This window comes from Portunus trituberculatus, chromosome 40, assembly GCF_017591435.1.
Source record: "Portunus trituberculatus isolate SZX2019 chromosome 40, ASM1759143v1, whole genome shotgun sequence".
NCBI classification, from domain to species: Eukaryota; Metazoa; Arthropoda; class Malacostraca; order Decapoda; family Portunidae; genus Portunus; species Portunus trituberculatus.
In genome coordinates this window covers 16,175,863-16,198,563 of record NC_059294.1, presented here as the reverse complement: position 1 = coordinate 16,198,563, position 22,701 = coordinate 16,175,863, and the positions used below count along the sequence as shown (strand labels likewise).

General features: G+C 40.3%; 1 protein-coding gene across 1 annotated transcript in view; it reads right to left on the bottom strand.

Moving 5' to 3' along the window:
* The window catches only part of LOC123515855 (cadherin-87A-like), an 83,429-nt gene that overhangs the window by 22,596 nt on the left and 38,132 nt on the right, over positions 1 to 22,701 (bottom strand). Inside the window, exons 7-22 of the mRNA XM_045274741.1 lie at positions 17,870 to 18,062; positions 17,572 to 17,684; positions 16,815 to 17,012; positions 16,423 to 16,578; positions 16,050 to 16,288; positions 15,609 to 15,720; positions 15,326 to 15,481; positions 14,388 to 14,552; positions 14,059 to 14,182; positions 13,622 to 13,813; positions 13,274 to 13,371; positions 12,698 to 12,859; positions 12,305 to 12,427; positions 2,899 to 3,070; positions 2,139 to 2,311; positions 1,694 to 1,847 (exon numbers count right to left, since the gene is read on the bottom strand). Of these exons, the coding sequence (XP_045130676.1) occupies positions 1,694 to 1,847; positions 2,139 to 2,311; positions 2,899 to 3,070; positions 12,305 to 12,427; positions 12,698 to 12,859; positions 13,274 to 13,371; positions 13,622 to 13,813; positions 14,059 to 14,182; positions 14,388 to 14,552; positions 15,326 to 15,481; positions 15,609 to 15,720; positions 16,050 to 16,288; positions 16,423 to 16,578; positions 16,815 to 17,012; positions 17,572 to 17,684; positions 17,870 to 18,062 (2,530 nt within the window). The remainder of the gene's footprint in view (positions 1 to 1,693; positions 1,848 to 2,138; positions 2,312 to 2,898; positions 3,071 to 12,304; positions 12,428 to 12,697; positions 12,860 to 13,273; positions 13,372 to 13,621; positions 13,814 to 14,058; positions 14,183 to 14,387; positions 14,553 to 15,325; positions 15,482 to 15,608; positions 15,721 to 16,049; positions 16,289 to 16,422; positions 16,579 to 16,814; positions 17,013 to 17,571; positions 17,685 to 17,869; positions 18,063 to 22,701) is intronic.

The following is a 22,701-nucleotide window of genomic DNA, read 5'->3' as shown; positions in this document are numbered from 1 at the left end:
ATTTTCATACCGCAGGTAAGTATTGCTTCAGTAACCCCTTGAGTGCTCTAGGGTTTTCGTAATGGTATATGAGGAGTGGCTTTAGCTTCAAATCCCCTTCTACATTGCCTCCTAGTAAAAGGGTTAAGCGGTCCTTAGAGGCTTTAAATCCCTTCGCACTTTTTTCTTCCTTGTCAATATAGGTCTTACTGGTCATTCTCTTCCAATAAAGTCCTGTTTCATCATAATGTATAACTTGTTTCTTGCTGTAGCCTTTCTCTTCAATGCATTTTTCTAATTCTGGCTTGAATTTGTCTACAGCCTCTTTGTCGGAACTAGCACCCTCACCTATCATCTCGCTACTAGGGAGAGTTAAACGTTGCCTGAATTTATTGAACCACCCTTTGCTTGCTTTAAATTCAAAGTCTTCCACTCCCATTTCTACCTTCAGTCTTTCAATAATGGACAACGCTTTCTGACAGATTAAATTCAGACAGACCTATATTTTGACAATTCTGGTCATCGATCCAAATTTTGAGCAACCTTTCCATCTTATCCATTATTGGCTCACGGTGTTTTGTTACCAATTTGCTCTGCAGATCTATTGTATTCTCTGCAGCTTTTTTATAGCCTCACGATTCTTTAACACAAGTTTCGACCTATAGCAGACGTACCATCTCCCTGCTCTTTCCTCTTCAAAATATCTTATTTTACCTCCAATGTCAGACTACTCCTCTTTTGCTTTGCCTTTTCAACTCCAGCAGTGTCTATAGAACGTTTTGGGGCCAATATGGGTGCATCACTGTGTGTCATGATCATAATATCCACAAAAAATAAATAAATAAATAAATAAAAAAAAAAAAAAAATGAATAAATAATAATAATAATGATGCCTTAAGGAGTTCATGTCTTGTGCTCAGTGGGAAACACGGGAAAATACATTGTTGTGGTGGCCGCGCGGCGTGGTGGCGCTATGGTATGATGTAAACAAAACACGAGCGGATACCGTATCTGTGAATTTTTCTTACCGTAAATAGAATCGAGGGTAGTAATTACCAAACACCATAATTGTTAATTTACCAAATAACGAAGTACCGTATAAGGAGGACTTACTGTTGTTTAAAAGAGACTCTGATATTTAGGACTACGGAACAGATTACTGGAAACTGCAGCTTGACAAGAAACAATTGCATAACATATGCCGCCATGGTACAGTGGAACCATGCGTGCTTTGGGATCCTAGAGGTCTCCAAGCGCACGGGTTCGAATCCTGTCCACGGTCCGAGTGTAGGTTGGGCTTCCTCACTCGGGGCAACGGTTTCCTAGCGGGTGGGCTTTAAGATAGGAGGTACCCAAAAAAGTATCCCCTTTAGCCCATAAATTCCCATGAAAAGCCCACATGGTATAAAAAAAAAATAAATAAAAAAAAAAATAAATAAGTATGGAACATCAGAGTTATGATAATGATATTGATGTATATATATATATATATATATATATATATATATATATATATATATATATATATATATATATATATATATCTATCTATCTATCTATCTATCTATCTATCTATCTATCTATCTATCTATATATATATATAGATAGATAGATAGATAGATAGATAGATAGATAGATAGATAGATAGATAGATAGATAGATAGATAGATAGATAGATAGATAGGACTAAAGGCTAACAAGCAAAGGCACAAACCTGCAAGAGAGTAGGTAACAACTCCAAACATTCCCTTGTCTGCATCCACAGCTGTCACATTGATGATGGGTGTCCCTGCAGGTGAGTTCTCCAACACTTCACCATCATAGATAGGTTTACCAAACACAGGCTCCTCATCATTAATGTTATTGAGCTGGAAAAAAAAAATGCTATCTGTTAGGGAAGGATCCTATGTTATTAGGAGTCCTAATTACACAAGGTATCAAGTGCATATAATATGCATGAATTGAATAATCTAAGAAGAAATGCTTTACTTGAATGCATTCAGGTAAACTGTGATTAAAAAAATTAAGGTTTCTGTATAGAACCTTGTTTGACAACATATTTCATGGAGGAAAAATTATTCCAAAGATATATCAAATAAACATCTGGTATTCACTGCATAAAATATGACTCCTAAATGAAGCAAAAGAACACACATCACCTGAACAACAACAGTGGCTGAGGCAGAGAGGGAGGGGACACCAGTATCATGGGCTACCACCACAAAGCTTAACTCTGGTCGAGTCTCATAATCCAGTCGTGCTTTGACAGTCACCACTCCTGTTGCATTGTCCAAGGCAAAGTGCTCTGATGGCTCACTCAGTGAGTACCCTCCTGTTACAATGATGGAATAGGGTAATCAAATAGAGAATAAAAGAAATAATAAATTAATAACTACATAATTTCATGCAGCAAAGTCAATAAAGTTTACAACCATGGTATCAATAAAGCTTACATTGATGTATCTCAAATAAATTCTACACAAACCAATGCAAGATCTAAATTCTCTTGAATTTAGATCTTCCACACAATACCAGCTCATCAATTATTAATCCCTTCAGTACCATGATGCATTTTCATATTCATTCTGGTTACTATTTGGTGCTTTATACAGCTTCAGAAACTTGTGTGGGAATTAAAATGGTGAAGACTGTGGTCATTAATCTTTTGACCTCCATAGACACTACCGATGTCAGTAAAATCGTCTAATCGTACACAAATCTCAAGGTAAAAATGTGTCCCAGTTTTGAAGGGATTTAAGTTGTATATATCAGTCTGAGTCTTTATGTTGTATATATCAGTCTGAGTCTTTATGGAGTTCACATGAAGATCATTCTCAAGTTAATATTAAAAACAAAAATGTCTATAAACCTATACTACTCAAGATTTAGTCTCCCTTTCCCACCTTTTTCTCTACTTACCTATGTTGGAATCGACATCAGAGGCAGTAATGGTGGTGAGGAGAGATCCAAGAGGAAGCTCTTCTGCTACTTTCACAAGGAGGATTGGACTGTCAGGGCTCCATGGTGGAGGGAAGATAGGTGGAAAGTCATTCACATCCACAATTGTGATGACAAGGCTCCCATGACCAACCTTAGTGATAGGAGACAACATGTCATCACTACCATTCATCACTTCAATACACACATACTATGAACTATAGTGCTTATAATATCAATACAAACATGCATGTAAACACACACACACACACACAGGAGGTACCGTATGAGGAGAGGTTAAATAGGCTGGAATTAAGTAGGTTGGAAGAAAGAAGAGTCAGAGGGGATATGATAACAATGTTTAAAATAGTACATGGAGTGGACAAATTGGATAGGGAGGACCTGATCACGATGGTATCCAGTAATTACCTGTAGCTGCGGTGGCGAGTGGACGTGTTGTGTGTGCGCTCCGTTTTGGCTGTGGTTTTATAGTTAGCGAGTGGTGTTTGTGCTTGGTGTCTGTGTGTGGTGCTTTTGAGTGTTAGTGAAGTGAAAGTGTGTACTGCAAGTGTTAGATTAGAGTGAAATAGTGGTTAGAATCAGTGTTTGTGAGTTAAAAGTATTTTGGTAGAGCGAGGAGACTAGGCTTGTAACCGTCAAGTTGACCTTGAAAGAGGATTAGTTGACCTCACTTAGGCCCCCACCACCGCGGTTCCCCACCCGCCGTCACCAAGTATTTTTATTTGTTTGTGAGTTAACAGATTGTAAATTAGTATGGCGGTAGCTACTGAGGTATATCAGAGTGTGATTGAGTGCGTGAAAGAGAGTGTTGAGGTGGGATTGGGAGAGTTTGTTGTGTGTGAGATGTGTGGGCATGACAGGAAGGTCGTTGACTTTTCTGAGTGTATGGTGTGTAGGCTCAAGAGCGAGAATTTAGTTCTTTCTCTTGAGCACCGAGAATTGCGAGAGGAAATCAGAAAGCTAAGTGAGGGGAAAAGTGCGAACGAAGTTCTCATCTTTGAGTTGAAGGAGGAGGTTAAGAGGCTTGGGAGGCAGTGGAAAAAATTAGGCAGGAGATCAGTGTTAGGCCGAAGGTTGGACCTTCTGAGGGCGACAGGGTGGCTTGGCCCTCTGTCGGGAAGAGCAGAGTGGGGAAGAGGGAGCAGGCGAGCCAGACTGGGAAAGATAGTAGTCAGGATGGGCAGAGATGGCAGGTTGCGAGGGAAGGAAAGCGGAGGCAGTTAGGGAGGATAGGACTAAACCTGTTGAGTGTGAAAATAGGTTCGGTTTGTTGGAGGGGAGGGAGAGTGAGAGTGGAGTGAATGAAGTGGTTGTGGTGAGTGAAAGGAGAAAGAAGGGGTAGAGGAGAGGAGGAGGAGGTTGTGCCTAGCACACCTCAGGTGTGTGTGGTGGGTGACTCTCAGGTTAGGTATTTAGATAGCACTTTCTGTGGGAAAGACAGGGATAGGAGGACGAACGTGTGTATGCCTGGTGCAGGTGTGAAGGCAGTGAGTGAGGAGGTGCAGAAGAGGGTTGGGGGGATGGAGAGGGAGGGTGTAGTAGTTTTGCACGTAGGTGGGAACGATGTCAGAGCAGGTGGGTCGGAGGAGTTAGTGGCAAGATTTCGGGAAATGTTAGGCAAGATAAGGGAGAGTGGTAGGAGGTGTGTAGTGTCAGGAATCTTGCCTCGTGTGTATGTTAGCAGGAATGGTTGTCTAGAGCCATTGGTGTGAATGATCGGGTAAAAGGGATGTGTAAGGATGTGGGTGTCAGCTTTGTGGATGTATGGGATAGGTTCTATGGGCGAAGGGATTTGTATGCTAGGGATGGTGTGCATCTGAGTAGGAAGGGTGTGGATGTGCTGAGTGGATGTCTGGAGGGGAGTTGGGATGGAGTGTAGGGGGTGAGGTAGCAAATGCATTCCAGAAGAAAGATGCTAGACATAAATTAGATAGGATAAACAGAGATAGTGAAAAGATTAGGAAAGATTTCCAGGTGCAAATAGGAGAGAATAAGATTAGGATTCCAAATAAGGAGACAGCATCTAGGAAGGTAGCAGGACTTAAATGTTTTTATGTAAATGCCAGGAGTCTTAGGAACAAGAAGGACGAGTTATCTAGTTATATAGTTGAGGAGGACTTAGATGTTGTATGTGTCACAGAGGCATGGGTAAATGAGGAAAAGTTTAGGAAAATAGGAAAGAATATGAAGTAGATGGATACATTATGTATTTACACCAGAGAATTGGTAGGATAGGTGGAGGAGTAGTTATTTATGTAAAAATCCTTCATTTCCAGTCAGGTTAATGGTATTAAGGTAGATAACAGAGTAGAGTCCTTATGGCTGGATGTTAGAGTAAACAAAAGTAAGGTTATTAGAGTAGGAGCTTTTTATAGACCACCTAACCAGTCAGCAGATGTAGACAACCTTATGGTAGATGAGATAAATAGGGGTGTACTAGTCAGACAATTATCTTAGGGATTTTAATCTTAAGTCAGTAAACTGGGAGAGGATGGTAGGAGATGCTAGTGAAAATAAGTTTATGGAAAGTTTTCAGGATAACTATTTAGTGCAGATGGTAGATAAACCTACTAGGGGGAGGAAGGTTTTAGACATAGTACTAACAAATATTGAGCATTGTTTAAAGGAAGTTGAGGTAGGAGAGACTTTAGCAAACAGTGACCATCATATAATTAGATTTATCATTAATTCCAGTAGGGATAATATAGTGAATAAGACTAGAGTCCCAAACTATCAGAAAGGCAATTATGGTAGGTTACGTCAGTTATTAGGAGAGGTAAACTGGGAAGATAGTTTTGGAAATAAAACTGCACAGGAGATGTGGGATATTTTTAAGGTTGTAGTAAAGGGTATAGTGATGCAGTGTATCCCTTACAAAGATATAAGGCAGAGAAACAGGAAGCCATTATGGTGGACTCATGAGATAGGTAGCCAGATCAGAGAGAAGAAGAGGGCATACAGAGAGTTGCAGAAAAGTGGGAAGATGTAGATTTGATTAGGTACAGACAGGTCAGAGATGATTTGAGTAAGGTTATAAAAAAGTAAAAGGCAGGCAGAGATAAAACTAGCTAGAGCTGGGAGTAAAGATCCCAAAAATTATATAGTTATTACAAGGTCAGTGATAAAAGAAATAAGGATAGGATTGGACCACTCAGAAAAGATGGTGTAGTAGTGGATCAAAATGAAGACATAGTAGAATTATTGAATGAACAATTTTCTTCAGTATTTACTAGGAAAGAATAGGAAATCCTGTTACAAACAGTGCGACGAGTAGTTTAAGAGCTTTAGAAAATATTGATATAAAACCGGGAATTATTAGGAAATTTATTCTTGAACTAGACGATAGGAAAGCTAGTGGTCCTGATGAGCTACATGCCAGAGTACTTAGGGAGGGTGTAGACAGTATTTCTGAAGCACTTAAGTTAATCTTTGAAAGAAACTTGGTACTTGGGTTTCTCTGAGAGGAACCATGGAAGTTAGAATAATTTGTTATGGTAAGGTGGGTTTAAAGGGGATTTAATAATATATAGTTTTCTTCTAGTCTTTGTTTTGCTTGTATAGAGGTTTTTTATTTTTTTGATGTAGATAGTTTTATCAGGCAGTGAGGGTGAGAAGATATTAGTACCAATGATACATTAGGGAGTGGTGGTGCAGTATGTTGATCTATTTTAGTTGGGTTAAATTGTGACAATGACATGTAAGATGATGTAACATGGTGAAACTATCTAAACAGATACCAGTAAGAGTTGTCAAGGGATTATGTAAGTACATATCTGAGTTTGGGCTTTTCACGGGAATTTATGGGCTAAAGGATACTTTTAGGGTATATCTTAAAGATGCTAGGAAAGTTGAGTGAGGAAGCAAGTTATGTGGGTTTTGAAGATGTTCACAGAAAATGCGTTTTCTGACTTTCAGTTTTTAGCATATACTGTTGAATAACTTTTTCAGTAATTGGTCAATTTCAAAAGTTTTTGCAGCAAAATGATCAACAACCTCATCTTAACAAATGCCAGCATGATAATGCATGAACTCACTCAAATAAATTTACAACAGGCTTATAAACTCAAATTTTTGATGAAAAAAGGTAACAATTTGGCTGTAATAAAATTGTTATAACATAGTTATGTGTATGCCGATGCTAACATTTATTTGTTGTTATGTATATTATATGTGGTTAAGAGGAAATTGACACTGTTATTAGTTTTGATTTTATAATGGTATTTTGAATTATTTTTTTAGGAAAAATATTTATTGCAAAAAAACTACGCCACATTTGTGTACCAAATTAACACTGAAGACGTACACCATAAACGTACACCTTGTGTATAATATTATTGAATTCAGTGAAAAAATAGCAATGGAGAGATATTGATAGAGTATGAATTACCACCTTAAGTTAATCTTTGAAAGATCACTTAGGTTTGTTGAGATACCACAGGACTGGAAGTTAGCTAATGTTACTCCAATATTTAAAAAAGGTAGGAAGGATGATGCGAATAATTATAGACCGATCAGTTTAACTAGTATAGTATGTATGATACTAGAGAAAATCATTAAGGGTAGTATTTGGGAGCATTTAAATGAGAATAGATTAATTAGAGATACCCAACATGGCTTTAGATCAGGGAGGTCCTGTCTTACAAATTTGCTCGATATCTTAGAATATATTACCAAGGAGTTAGATGATGGAAATAGCATAGATGTTATATATATCTAGATTTTAGCAAGGCGTTTGATAAGGTACCGCATAGGAGGCTAGTGTACAAATTGAGACTACATGGGATAGGGGGTAGGTTAGTTGATTGGATTAGTGAATGGCTTTCTGATAGGAAACAGAGAGTAGTATTAAATGGGGCAATGTCTGAGTGGAAGGAAGTGGTTAGTGGGGTACCCCAAGGATCAGTGCTAGGACCTCTTCTTTTCTTGGTGTACATTAATAATTTAGATATAGGAATTAGTAGCAAAGTATCAAAGTTTGCAGATGATACTAAGATAGCATGTGCAGTACAGGGTGAAAAGGACAATTACAGAATACAACGAGACCTGGACAGGCTGATAGCATGGGCAGACAGGTGGCAGATGGAGTTTAATTCTAAAAGTGTCAGGTTATGCATTTAGGTAAAGACAACACAAACTTTAACTATGAGATGGAGGGATGTTGGCTAGAGGCAGTAGAGGAAGGAAAGGATTTAGGAGTAGTGATAGACAGGACTATGAAATTTTCAAAGCAATGTTTAGAAGCAAGAAATAGGGCAAATAGGATCCTGGGTTTTATAAATAGAAATGTTAGTTATAAAAGTAAGGAAGTGGTGCGTAGCTTATATAATTCCTATGTTAGGCCCCATTTAGAGTATTGCATACAGGCCTGGTCACCCCACTATAGGCAGGATATCAACATGTTAGAAGCAGTTCAGAGAAGAGCAACTTTGAAGCGCCTGGAGTATAGAGATAGATTAAAGGCATTAAACATGTTTTCATTTGAGAGGAGATGTATAAGAGGGGATATGATAGAGTTATTTAAAATGTTCTCAGATACAAACTACATAGATGTGAGATCTTTCTTTACCCTAGAGGAGGGAAGTAGGACTAGAAATCATGGCAGGAAGATTAGAAAGCAAGGCTGCAGGTTAGATATAAGAAAATATTTCTTTAGTCATAGGGTGGTAGACTTCTGGAATGCATTGCCAGAGACGGTTGTAAATAGCACTAGTTTGACAATGTTTAAAAACAGATTAGATAAGCACTTAAATTTATTAGATTTATAATTATGTATAGCGCTGCATGATAGTTTTTATAAGAAATTTACTATAGTTAAACAAGACATGATCCCCATGTAAGGGGACCACAAATTGTAGAGGATTTCGCTGCAGGACTTAGCCCTGTTAATGGGCCAAATATTTAGAATTAGTATATAATGTATTGTGTACTTGTAAGTGTATCTTTAAGTACTGATGACGAGGTCACTGCGACTGATACAGGATAACCTAGATGGGCCCTGGTGGCCCTTTGTTATCCTATTATTTATGTTATGTTATGACTGTATTTATTTGGATTCAAAAAAGGTGTTTGATAAAGTGCCACATGAAAGATTACTGTGGAAGTTAGAGGAGAAAGGTGGCTCAAAAGGAAGCACATTGAGATGGATGGAAAATTATTTGAGGGGGAGAGAAATAAGGACAGTAGTTAAAGACATTAAGTCCAAGTGGAGAGCAGTAGAAAGCAGAGTGCCACTAGAGTCAGTATTGGCACCAATACTTTTTCTCATATATATAAACGACATGCCAGAGGGAGTGAACAGCTACATAAACCTGTTTGTGGACAATGCAAAACTGTGCAGAGTTATAAAGCAAAAAGAGGATTGTGATATACTGCAGGAAGACTTAAATAAGATCTGGAAATAGAGTAAAAAGTGGGAGATGAAATTCAGTGTGGACAAAAGCCATATCATGGAAATGGGAAAGAGTGAAAGACGACCAGTGGGAATCTATAAGATGGGAGATGGAGTAGAACTAGAGAAAGTAAAAAAGGAAAAGGACTTGGGAGTGACAATGGAAGAAAACAGTCAACCAGTAAGCCATATTGATAGAATTTTCAGAGACACACATAATTTGCTAAGGAATATTGGATTAGCATTTCACTACATGGACAAAGAAATAATGAAGAAATTGATAATAAGACCAAAATTGGAATATGCAGGAGTTGTGTGGACCCCCCATAAAAAGAAACTCATAAGGAAGTTGGAGAGACTACAAAAAATGGCTGCAAGAATGGTTCCAGAATTTGAAGGGATGACATATGAGGAGAGACTAAAGGCTATGGATCAACCAACCCTGGAACAGAGAAGGGAGAGAGGAGATCTGATACAAGTTTATAAATTGATTATCGGAATGGATCAAGTGGATAATGAGAAACTGATCCTGAGAGATGAATATGACATTCGAAGCACAAGATCGCATAGTAAAAAAACTGAGGAAGGGAAGATGTCCGAGAGATGTTAAAAAATATAGTTTCCCACAAAGATGTGTTGAGACTTGGAACAGTTTGAGTGAGGAAGTGGTGTCAGCAAAGAGTGTGCATAGCTTTACAGAAAATTTGGATAAGTGTAGGTATGGAGACTGGGCCACATGAGCATAAAGCTGCAGGCCCTGTAAAACTACAACTAGATAAATATGCACACACACACACACACACACACACACACACACACACACACACACACACACACACACACACACACACACACACACACACCGCATAGTTAGTGGTTAGCACGCTTGACTCACAATCTAGAGGGCCGGGTTCGAGTCCCAGGAAGCGGCAAGGCAAATGGGCAAGCCTCTTAATGTGTGGCCCCTGTTCACCTAGCAGTAAATAGGTACGGGATGTAACTCGAGGGGTTGTAGCCTTGCTTTCCCGGTGTGTGGAGTGTGTTGTGGTCTCAGTCCTACCCGAAGATCGGTCTATGAGCTCTGAGCTCGCTCCATAATGGGGAAGACTGGCTAGGTGACCAGCAGGCAACAGAGGTGAATTACACTTTTACACACACACACACACACACACACACACACACACACACACACACACACACACACACACACACACAGCATAGTGTAGTGGTTAGTATGCTCTGCTCACAACTGAAAAGACCCGGGTTCAAGTCCCGGGTACAGCAAGGCAAATGGGCAAGCCTCTTAATATGTTGCCCCTGTTGACCTAGCAGTATGTAGGTATGGGATGTAACTCAAGAGGTTGTGACCTCGCTTTTCTGGTGTGTGGAGTGTGTGTTGTGGTCTCAGTCCTACCAGAAGATTGGTCTATGAGCTCTGAGCTCGCTCCGTAATGGGGAAGGCTGGCTGGGTGACCAGCACATGACCGTGGTGAATTACACACACACACACACACACACACACACACACACACACACACACACACACAAAATAATTGGAGAAGTATTGAACTTATTGAGGAACATAAGAGTGGCGTTCGTATATTTAGATGAAGAAATGATGAAGAAAATAATTACTGCAATGATAAGACCGAGGCTTGAATATGCAACAATACACGAACTTAAAGAAACACATAAGGAAACTAGAGAAAGTACACACACACACACAACAACAAGAATGAGAAACTGATCTTGAGAGAAGAATATGACCTGATACAAGTCTATAAATTGATCAACGGAATGGACCAAGTGGATAATGAGAAACTGATCTTGAGAGAAGAATATGACATCCAGATAAGCACAAGATCGCATAGTAAAAAGCTGAGAAAGGGAAGATGTCTGAGAGATATTAAAAATATAGTTTCTGTGAACATGAGATGTATTGAGACGTGGAACAGTTTAGATGAAGTAGTGTCTGCAAAGACTGGACTTGGTGCACACTTTTAAAGTAAGATTGGATAAGTGTAGATATGGAGACGGGGCCACACGAGCATAAAGCCCAGGCCCTGTAAAACTACAACTAGTGGGAAAGTTACAAAAGAGCAAGAAATGAATATGTGTTGATTAGAAGAGAAGAAAGAAAGAAACAAGAAAAGGATATAATTGTACAATGTGAACAACAACATCTAGGATAAATATTCACAAAGGAGACTGCTTTTGACAAACCACTGGTAATGGAACAGAAAGGGATTATGAAGGAGTTTCAAGTAACTGTGGAGGAGATCAAGAATATGATGGGGAGTTTAGAAGTGAGAAAAGCTGTGGGACCTGATGGGGTATCAGGATGGATTTTAAGAGAATGCAGGAGCAACTGGCAGAAAAAGTTTGTGAAGTAATTGATGCCTCATTAAGGGAAGGTGTAGTGCCCCAACACACACATTGTCCCAATCTATAAATCACACACACACAATATATCTGGATTTAGATATGGAAGACTTTTGGTAGGAAGAGAAATGAGAGATAGGGCCACACAAGCATAGATATGGAGACGGGACAACACGAGCCCAGGTATGTTACCTAGGTAGGTATGCAACACACACACAAAACTAGATATGGAGATATGGGAAAAAACTAAAATGGCCACACAAGCATAATGCCCAGGCCCTGTAAAACTACAACTAGGTAAATAAACACACTGTGTAGTAAAGTGGTTAGCACACTCAGCTCACAGCTGAGAAGGCCTGGGTTCGAGTCCCGAGCACGGCGAGGCAAATGGGCGAGCCTCTTAAAAAGTAGTCCCTTTTCACCTAGCAGCAAGAAGGTATGGGATGCAATTCGAGGGGTTGTGGCCTCGCTTTCCTAGTGTGTGGAGTGTGTTGTGATCTCGATCCTACCCAAAGATCAGTCTATGAGCTTTGAGCTCGCTCCATAATGAGGAAGACTGGCTGGGTGATCAGCAGGCAATCATGAATACACACACACCTGGGGAGGAGTGGCAGACACGTCTGTCACTGTCACAGCAAGAGTCACTTCTGTGGCCACCGTGCGATCCAATGACTTGGCCACTGTCACGATTCCTGTTGCTGGGTCCACATTGAACACCTCCTGCACATGAAGTGAATAGTGTATTACAAGACCAATAATGCTGCACTCTCTTATCAGTACAATATTCATTATCTTGGTTGCCTGTTGTTCATCCATATCCAACTCAACAATAAGATTTCTGGATAATGTCATCCATCAATAATTCTTTATAATATCAAAATATATTCCTTTATAATATGAAGATATATTCCAATAAACTCAACTTCTTTTTAATAAATCCCCTGAGTTGATAACTTCATGCATACAAACATCCTGGGTTCAGCTACTCACCATCAGTGCATCTAGCTGAGGTCCCTCCACCAGGCGCCCATCACTATTTACTGCAGAAACAGGTGGCTCCACACCAAACACCAGAGAATCATTTCCTGCCACATCAGGATCTTGTGCAGCCAGGGTATAGAAGGTTGTCCCTACTGCCACATCCTCTGACACCTGGCAGGTAAGAAAGAGAAGGCAAGGAGGGAGGATGACCACTAATAATGTAGCACAAAATCCTTGCTGATCAAAACTCATTGATACCAATGATTTACCCTGGGTTTTCTCATAGGAAAAATTACAAATGAAAGATGGATGATCTCTTCCAACAAGTGAGAAGAGTGGAGCAGTACTTAATTTTCCCACAGAGAAGAGGAATGAAGTATCTATGATAATAATGCCAATGATCACTTTGTACAAGATGTGATCCTTCATCTCCTACATCTACTTTAATTTAATGATTCAAAATAATAAAAACATATTCAATAAATACCTATAAGATTCATGCTTCAACTCAGTGAAACATTACCAATAAATGCCTGCATTTATTCTAATATGGATAACACTGACACCAAACCCAAGTTGATATACCTGCGTGCGCTGCGTTGTGGGTGTGAAGTAAGGATTTTTATCATTATTGTCTATGATGCTGATAGTCAGCGAGGCAGTAGATGTCTGCTGTGGGAAGCCTGCCACAAAGAAAAGAACATTAAAGATTGATGTAGTCATTAAAAAAAAAAAAAAAACTAATTCAAAGCAAGGTATAGAAGAAGAGATGTTGACTGGCACTAGGCAGATCAATTATAAATTACTCCATTTATTTTCTTGAAGATTTTAGCATTTAATCTTTCTGCTCCATTTGCTTATGGATGCATAAGCATCTACACTGACAGAGGATTATACACAACAACAACACAAACATTCATAAAAGCACATTACCTCCATCAATTGCAAGGATTTCAACATCATAACTCTGTCTACGATCAAAATCGATCTTCCTGGCAACTGTGATCATTCCCGTGTCACCATCAATAGCAAAATCATCGTATCCACCCCTCTGAATGCGATAGGTGATGACAGCGTTGTCCCCAGTGTCTGCATCAGTAGCAGACACCTGCTCCACCACACTCCCTGGTGGAAGAAAGCAAGGCAAGGTCTGCTAAGGTAATGAAGATGCATACTTTTTAGCTAAATAAATAATTGAATGAGTCATCACACAAAAGAAAATTGAAGCCTTTCTTATCAAATAATAAATAAAAAACTTATTGGAGAGAGAGAGAGAGAGAGAGAGAGAGAGAGAGAGAGAGAGAGAGAGAGAGAGAGAGAGAGAGAGAGAGAGAGAGAGAGAGAGAGAGAGAGATTAATGCGACATATACCTATTGGAGAGTTTTCCTGGACAGCAGCCAGGTACTCCTTTTTACTGAAGATGGGGACATTGTTGTTGGCATCCCTCACAGAGACTCTCACATTGGCAGTGTGGGAGCCTTCACCGTCACTGGCCTGAGACATCACGCCAGCACAAGAAGAGATGGGAGAAAATAAGTATATTAGTGTGAGGACAAACACAAACAAATGCTTTTGACAACACGTGTTACTCCAGTCCATTCTGCATTGATCTTAATTTCAAACTCATGATTGTAAATATACAACAGAATATAAATAATCCTATTAACACAAAAAATTCCAGATATGTACATGACCTCACCTCTACAGTTAGAATGATGTGATCAGTCTTCAGGTTGGACATGTCCAGCCCAGACTCTTTGGCCACCCGCACTCGGCCAGTGCTGGGATCAATGGTAAAAAGCCCTGTTGGATCCCCACCTACTAGACTGTACACTACACTGGAGGTGGCATCAGGATCCTCAGCCTGATGGGATACAACAGACATGTTGAATTTATCATAGACAGACCTACCTAAACTCTGCTAGAAGTTATGGAGTAGGTAATGTGATGAAGAAAATATGAAGACTGGACATGATTAAATAAGACACTAGAGGTATGAGGCACTAAGGGTGAGGATGGAGAGGTAGGAGGATATGGGTGCAAGACAGAAAGGAGTAATATAAGAAAATCAAGGGAGCATTACAATGAAAAAGATCCTGGTCAGATAATAACTGGCAGAAGGTGAAGAAGGTAGCCAAATGGCAGAGGGTGGAGACAGAAGTACTATATTGAAAAGTTACATTGATGGAAATATTAGAACAGATGACAATCACTTCCAACAACTCTATACAGAAGTACTATATTGAAAAGTTACATTGATGGAAATATTAGAACAGATGACAATCACTTCCAACAACTCTATACAGAAGTACTATATTGAAAAGTTACATTGATGGAAATATTAGAACAGATGACAATCACTTCCAACAACTCTATACAAGGTGAAACAAATATCAATTACTATCTGTCATTCTTGGCCTCTGTACCTGTGATAAATCAAATATCATCTATTCTACTATACAAGACATACTCCAGGTCATACCATCTACTATTATGGTAGAGGCCTATAACATGGTGATGGATGAAGATTACGAGAAGGTTAGCACTCATATAGTAAAAGTATCTGCTATATATCTGATACAAGATTCTTCATGACAATCTAACAAAAACGATCCACTTGAACCCTGTCTGCCGTACCGTCACTATGAGAGGAGGATCGAAGTCTGAGGCACCTTCATCAATTACTGCACGGAACTGCTGTTGTGTGAATTTGGGCGGGTTGTCGTTGCTGTCCTCCAGTGATATCCTGACTGGGACCACTGTGGTGTGACCCTCACCACCATTATCTATTGCCTGTGAGAGGGTAATAGGAAATATCTAAGATACTGCACACATAAATAGGTGGCTGGTTTATGTCATGTCTAAAAATACATGAAATAAGTAGTGTTTTCACAGGTATGAGCAGCAGCATTGCACACACCTGGAAGGAGAGGAAGTATGTTGGTCGCTTTTCATAGTCCAAACAATTGCGGTGGCCTGGTGTATCACAGAAGGCCACAGTGATGACCCCAGTTGTTTCATCCACATCAAACCTTTAAAAAGACAGAAAAGAATAGTTATAAAGAAAAGGTTAAGAGGATAAAATCAAAATACAAAAGGCTAGAATTCAGAGTAATAAACATCTGTAAGAAGACACATTTTGGTAATGAAATCACTATTAACCTGACAATTGGAATAACTTTGGAAAACGAGGCCACATAAAGACTCAGTATACTCTGCTTGTTTGATCAGGGGATAACTTTTCAATTGACAATTATAGGTATAACTTTGTTACATTATAAATTCAACTATGAGCAATGCTAGAATTAGTTACAAAGAAAATGAACAAAGTGTTTTTTTTCTAAACAATCCAAACACTTACTTCTCTGCTCCATTACCAAAGAGGGAATACTTGATGCCATCAGTGCCAAACATTCCTGTGTCACGGTCAGAAGCCACAATGGTGGTGACGACAGTGCCAGGATTGGCTGTTTCAGATACAAGGGCTGTGTATGCTTCCTGATCAAATTGGGGCGAATTGTCATTGGTGTCAGTGACGGAGACAACAACTGTTGCCGTTGAAGACAGCCGAGGGTTGGTAAGAGTTTCCTCAGCTATAACCTGAGGGAGTTCAGAAGTTCAAGTGTAAATAACTTACCAAGTTTGAAAAAATAGCTATAGAGGATGGATGTGTTTATGTAAAACTACAAAAGATAGAGAAATTTCTGTATTATACCTTGTGAATGAGGGCTCACCTGAAGAAGGAACTTGCGCTGGTTAGGATTTTCAAAATCTAAGGGACCTTTGGCAACTCTGATGCTGACAGATGAGGATCCTGAGGCAACTGAAGGCTCCACACTAAACATCCCAGAGGAGTCCACCAAACGCAAGCTGAATACTGAGAAGAATCCCTGAAAGAGAGGTAATGAAGTATTAATGGTTGTGGTAAAGCAAAATCCAGATTAAAATATAATTGAAGATTCATATGGCTAAATCAAACACCTTAATCAAGCAGGAAATATTCAAATAACATGGAAGACAGGATGATTCTTTCTGCTATATCTACACTAGAAAGAGAGAGAGAGAGAGAGAGAGAGAGAGAGAGAGAGAGAGAGAGAGAGAGAGCTACTAGTATATACAAACTTACAACATCTCGATCCTGAACAAACATGTCCAGGTTGGGTAATGGTGTCCCATCAGGCACATTTTCTGGCACTGATGCTTGGTACTCCCGTTTGTTGAAAGTTGGAGGTTCATCATTGACGTCGATGATGGTGATGGTCACCTCCACTTCTGTCTCAGTGTCAGGCAAGCCCACAGGGAGTCCCCTCTCTGTCTCAAATGCCTGGAAAAGTACATGGGTTGAAGTTACCTATATAAATATTTTTGTTTGTCACTCTATATTTTTTTTTTTTTTTTTTTACATTACAAGGGCACTGGCCAAGGGCAAACAAAGTGTTGGAAAAAAAAAAATCCCGCTGGTTGCCAGGCCCTGTTAAGAGGAAAGTAGAAAGAGAAAACAAAAATCTAAAAGGAGGGTCCAGTTAACGTAAGAGGTGTCTTGACACTCCTCTTTTGAAAGAGTTTAAGTCTATAAATACCTACTTAAAGGGTATATTCATTTGTTTTTATTTTTCAATATGTCACTCTCCATCTTGTACTAATGGTAGTCATGCTAGCTCACTGTATATGTTATCTGTGCCTGCCATATACTTTATAAATAACTGAATGTGTTGATCATTGAAGGGACAATGCAAAATTCAGACAATAGCTTTCACCTATGTGCCTCCTTTTTTTGTCTTCTTAATGGCACCTCAGAAAAACATTAACAACTTCTTGGTTTTCGTATTTGCATACTCTTTTTATCACTTAGTAGGTGATCCTTCATGCCCTACACCACTCACCTTAACCTTGAGCTTCACTACTCCATCAGGCACCTGAAGAGCATCTCTGTCAAGGGGCTTGGCAGTGCGGAGTTCCCCAGACTTGACATCCAGTGTGAAGAAATCCAGAGTATCTTAGAGAAATATAATTGATAAAAAAGCCTGTGGTGCTTCTTCAGCTACAATAAATAAAATCAAAATTCAAAGTTTTGTAAATTTGGATTCCATAACTGCCTAAGTAGTATATGACTTTTGAGCTTAGTGTTGTATAAACAGATTAGGAATACTTAGGTAAACAGGAATGTTCCGAGTTGCTCACTTGTCATCAGCTGGTACTTGATGGGTCTAGGGGCACCTGTATCCCCATCGGCTGCATGCAGGGTCATGATCTTGGTGCCAATTGGGTCATCCTCTTTCACAATGCCAGTGAGGGAGCCAGAGAACACTGGGGGAGTGTTCTGCACATCCCTTACCCGCACCACCACGCCCACACTGGACATCTGCCCCCCATCCTGTGTAGTGGAGGTGTTTGATGAGTTGCAATCTAAATTCAAAGTAGTGACAGTGTAGTCAGACACTTTTTTTTTTTTTTTTTTACATTACAAGGGCACTGGCCAAGGGAAAACAAAGTGTTGGAAAAAAAAAATCCGCTGGTTGCCAGGCCCTGTTAAGAGGAAAGTAGGAGAAAGAAAAACAAAAAATCTAAAAGGAGGGTCCAGTTAACGTAAGAGGTGTCTTGACACTCCTCTTTTGAAAGAGTTTAAGTCATAGGCAGGTGGAAATACAGACACAGGTAGAGAGTTCCAGAGTTTACCAGTGTAGGGAATGAAGGAGTGAAGATACTGGTTAACTCTTGCATTAGGAAGATGGACAGAATAGGGATGAGAAGAAGTAGAGAGTCTTGTGCAGCGAGGCCGCAGGAGGGGAAGGCATGCAGTTAGCAAGTTCAGAAGAGCAGACAGCATGAAAACAGCGGTAGAAGACAGATAAAGATGCAACATTGCGGCGGTGACTTAAAGAATCAAGACAGTCAGTTAGAGGAGAAGAGTTGATAAGACGAAAAGCTTTAGATTCCACCTTGTTTAGTAAAGCTGTGTGTGTGGATCCCCAGACATGAGAGCCATACTCCATACACGGGCGGATAAGGCCCTGTACAGAGCAAGCAGCTGGGAGGAGAGAAAAATGGACGAAGACGCCACAGGACACCTAACTTCTTGGAAGCTGATTTAGCAAGAGTAGAGATGTGAAATTTCCAGTTTAGATTTTTAGTGAAGGATAGACCGAGTGTGTTTAATGTAGAGGAGAGGGAAGTTGAGTGTTATTGAAGAAGAGAGGATAGTTGTCTGGAAGGTTATGTCGAGTAGATAGTTGTAGAAATTGAGTTTTGAGGCATTGAACAAAACCAGGTTTTCTCTGCCCCAATCAGAAACAAGTGAAAGATCAGAAGTTAGGCGTCCTATAGCATCTCGCCTTGAGTCATTTAATTGTTGTTGGGTTGGGCGTCTGTTGAACGCTGTTGAATAATGCAAGGTGGTATCATCAGCATAGGAGTGGATAGGGCATTGAGTCAGATTTAGGAGATCATTGATGAATAATAGAAAGAGAGTGGGTGATAGGACAGAACCCTGTGGAACACCACTGTTGATAGTTTTAGGGAAGAACAGTGACCGTCTACTACAGCAGCAATAGAACGATCGGAAAGGAAACTGGAGATGAAGGTACAGAGAGAAGGATAGAATCCGTAGGAGGGTAGTTTAGAAATTAAAGATTTGTGCCAGACTCTATCGAAGGCTTTCGATATGTCAAGGCCGACAGCAAAGGTTTCACCGAAGTCCCTAAAGAGGATGACCAAGATTCAGTTAGGAAAGTAAGAAGATCACCAGTAGATCTGCCTTTACGGAAACCATACTGGCAATCAGAGAGAAGGTTGTGAGCTGATAGATGCCTCATTATCTTCCTATTAAGGATAGACTCAAAGGCTTTAGAAAGGCAGGAAATCAAAGCTATAGGGCGGTAGTTAGAAGGATTGGAGTGGTCACCTTTTTAGGGACAGGTTGAATGTGAGCAAACTTCCAGCAAGAAGGATAAATAGAAGTAGAGACACAGATGAAAGAGTTTGACCAGGCAGTGAGCGAGTTCGGAAGCACAGTTTTGAGAACAACAGGAGGGACTCCATCCGGACCGTAAGCCTTCCGAGAATCAAGGCCAGAGAGGGCCAGGAAAACGTCTTTATAAAGAATTTTAATTTTAGGGATGAAGTAGTCAGAGGGTGGAGGAGTAGGAGGAATATGCCCAGAATCATCCAAAGTTGAGTTGGTAGCAAAGGTTTGAGCGAAGAGTTCAGCTTTAGAAAAGAAGAGACAGCTGTAGAGCCATCTGGATGAAGTAAAGGAGGGAAAGACGAAGAAGTAAAGTTGTTAGAGATATTATTGGCTAGATGCCAGAAATCTCGAGAGGAGTTAGAATTGGAAAGACTTTGACATTTTCTATTGATGAAAGAGTTTTAGTAAGTTGGAGAATAGATTTGGCATGATTACGGGCAGAAATATATAGGGCATGAGTTTCAGCAGTTGGATGGCTACGGAACCGTTTGTGAGCCGCCTCTCTATCATTGACAGCACGAGAACAAGCAGAGTTAAACCAAGGCTTTTTAGCTTTAGGGTTAGAGAAAGTATGAGGAATGTATAGCTCCATGCCAGAGATAATCACCTCTGTTATGCGCTCGGCACAAAGAGAAGGATCTCTGACATGAAAACAATAATCATCCCAAGGAAATCAGAATAGTACTGCCTTAGTTCCTCCCACTTAGCAGAGTTAAAATGCCAGAAGCACCTCCGCTTAGGCGGGTCCTGAGGCTGCACTGGAGTGATAGAACAGGTAACGGAAATTAGATTGTGGTCGGAGGAGCCCAACGGAGAGGAAAGTTTAACAGAGTAAGCAGAAGGGTTGGAGGTTAGGAAAAGATCAAGAATGTTGGGCGTGTCTCCAAGGCGGTCAGGAATACGGGTAGGGAACTGCACTAGCTGCTCTAGGTCATGAAGGATAGCAAAGTTGAAGGTTTGTTCACCAGGTTGGTCAGTGAAAGAAGATGAAAGCCAAAGCTGGTGGTGAACATTGAAATCCCTAAAATGGAGATCTCAGCAAAAGGAAAGTGAGATAAGATGTGCTCCACCTTGGAAGTCAAATAGTCAAAGAATTTTACATAGTCAGAGGAATTAGGTGAGAGGTATACAGCACAGATGAATTTAGTTAGAGAGTGACATTGAAGTCTTAGCCAGATGGTAGAAAATTCTGAAGATTCAAGATTGTGGGCACGAGAGCAAGTGGTGTCGTTACGCACGTATGCGCAACATCCAGCTTTGGATTGAAAATGAGGATAGAGCAAGTAGGAGGGAACAGAAAAGGGGCTGCTGTCAGTAGTCACAGACAACTGTGTTTCAGTTAGGAAGAGAAGATGAGGTTTAGTAGAGGAGAGGTGGTGTTCCACAGATTGAAAATTAGAACGAAGGCCACGAATGTTGCAGAAATTGATAGTGAAAGTATTAGATGAAGTGTCAAGACACCCAAGGTCGACAGCAGAGGGCAGTCCGACCTGGGGACATTTATGGTCCCCTCCCAGAGGGGACTCCGAGGCAGGGCGTGGTGAAGCCATTATTAAATTTTGATTTGAAGAGAGTGTAAAAGTGTAAGGTGTTGTAGTGTAGTGTAGGAAGTAGTAGAAGTTGTCTTTAGAGGGCAGGCTGCAGCTGCTCAATTGTATAAATGAGACCACAAAGGGAACCGGGAAGAGAGGACACGGGAATCACTCAGTCTGCAGCACTGCCTACATCCCCGTAAGTACCTCTCCTGGAGTATTCCACCGGGCGGCAGGTGACTACTGCCTACTACCAGAAGTATTGTTTCTAAGAAGTGCATAACTAGGTATATCATTGAAAGAGTTAGGAAAAGAAGGGAGTAACCAGGATTCGCTAATGCCCAGGATAGAAATATTGCTATCAAGCAAAATAGGATGCAAAGAAGTTTTTTTTTTATTTTTATGCAGAGAAGAGGGCCAGCCAAGGGCAAAAAAAGTTTATTGGTTATAGATTAAAGTTAATAAGGCTGATTGAAAATATGAAAACTGGTGCTGAGATTATTCCTAGTGTAGGCTACTGGGTTCAAAACCCATGCCACCCACAGCAGGAATCTTGGAGTGACAAAGCTATTCAGGGTGCTGTTCAACCCTACTTTCCTCTCTGAAGGCAAATATAAGACCTGTATCTGTTTGTATGTCAAGTCCCAGTGAATGAACATTGATTTATAATTATCATTCTCCTTTAACTTATGAGACTGTCAAAATGGGTCTCCTTTGGTCAATAGAAACTACCTACTTCCTCAAGTCTGACAACTCTATGTAGCAGATTCCAAGAAATGTTTGAAAATGTATTCCTAACTTGATCACTATCAGTTAGGAAGTCCATGAATAATCACACTCCCTCCTATACTAAGGTTCATTTGCTTCTTTTACCTACTCATATCTCCAAGTATGTTTCCAATTAATCATTAGACAAGCTAGCAGGGGTTCTAGCCAAAGCTGTAGTGGCCTGAGCTGTGGGAGGAATACCTGCAGCCATTAGGTTCCTTATTGTACCACATAGAGAAAATATAATTTAAAATAACTTTTTCATAGCTATCACCTGGTCATATCAGTGTTGGAGGAATGCCTGGAACCTCTTGTGCTGTAGGTGTTAAACCTACATGATGTATACACAAACAGCACACCATGCCCACCAAAGGCAGCTATGTAGGTTAATTACATTGTCTGATAACCCCAAACACAATGGTGATGGATGAAACCAACCCACACACCTGTGAAAGCATATACTCTTACAGTTAACCTAGCACTAGGTTCAACATTACTATCAATGCTACTATTGTTGCTGATGACAAGGCACAATTAGCATTAGCGGCATTAGAGGTGTTTCCCGTATGGTCTCCAACGCAAGGAACAGGGGAATCAAACAGCAGGCTTACTTTTCGGCATGAATACGGACCTAATACGGACCGGGGAACAGTGTAGGGCTGAAACCACGAATCGCCACAGAAACCACATACTAAAAGTCACGAACGCAGGTCACAAGGGATGTGATCCTTAAAGTCTGGTAGACGTGT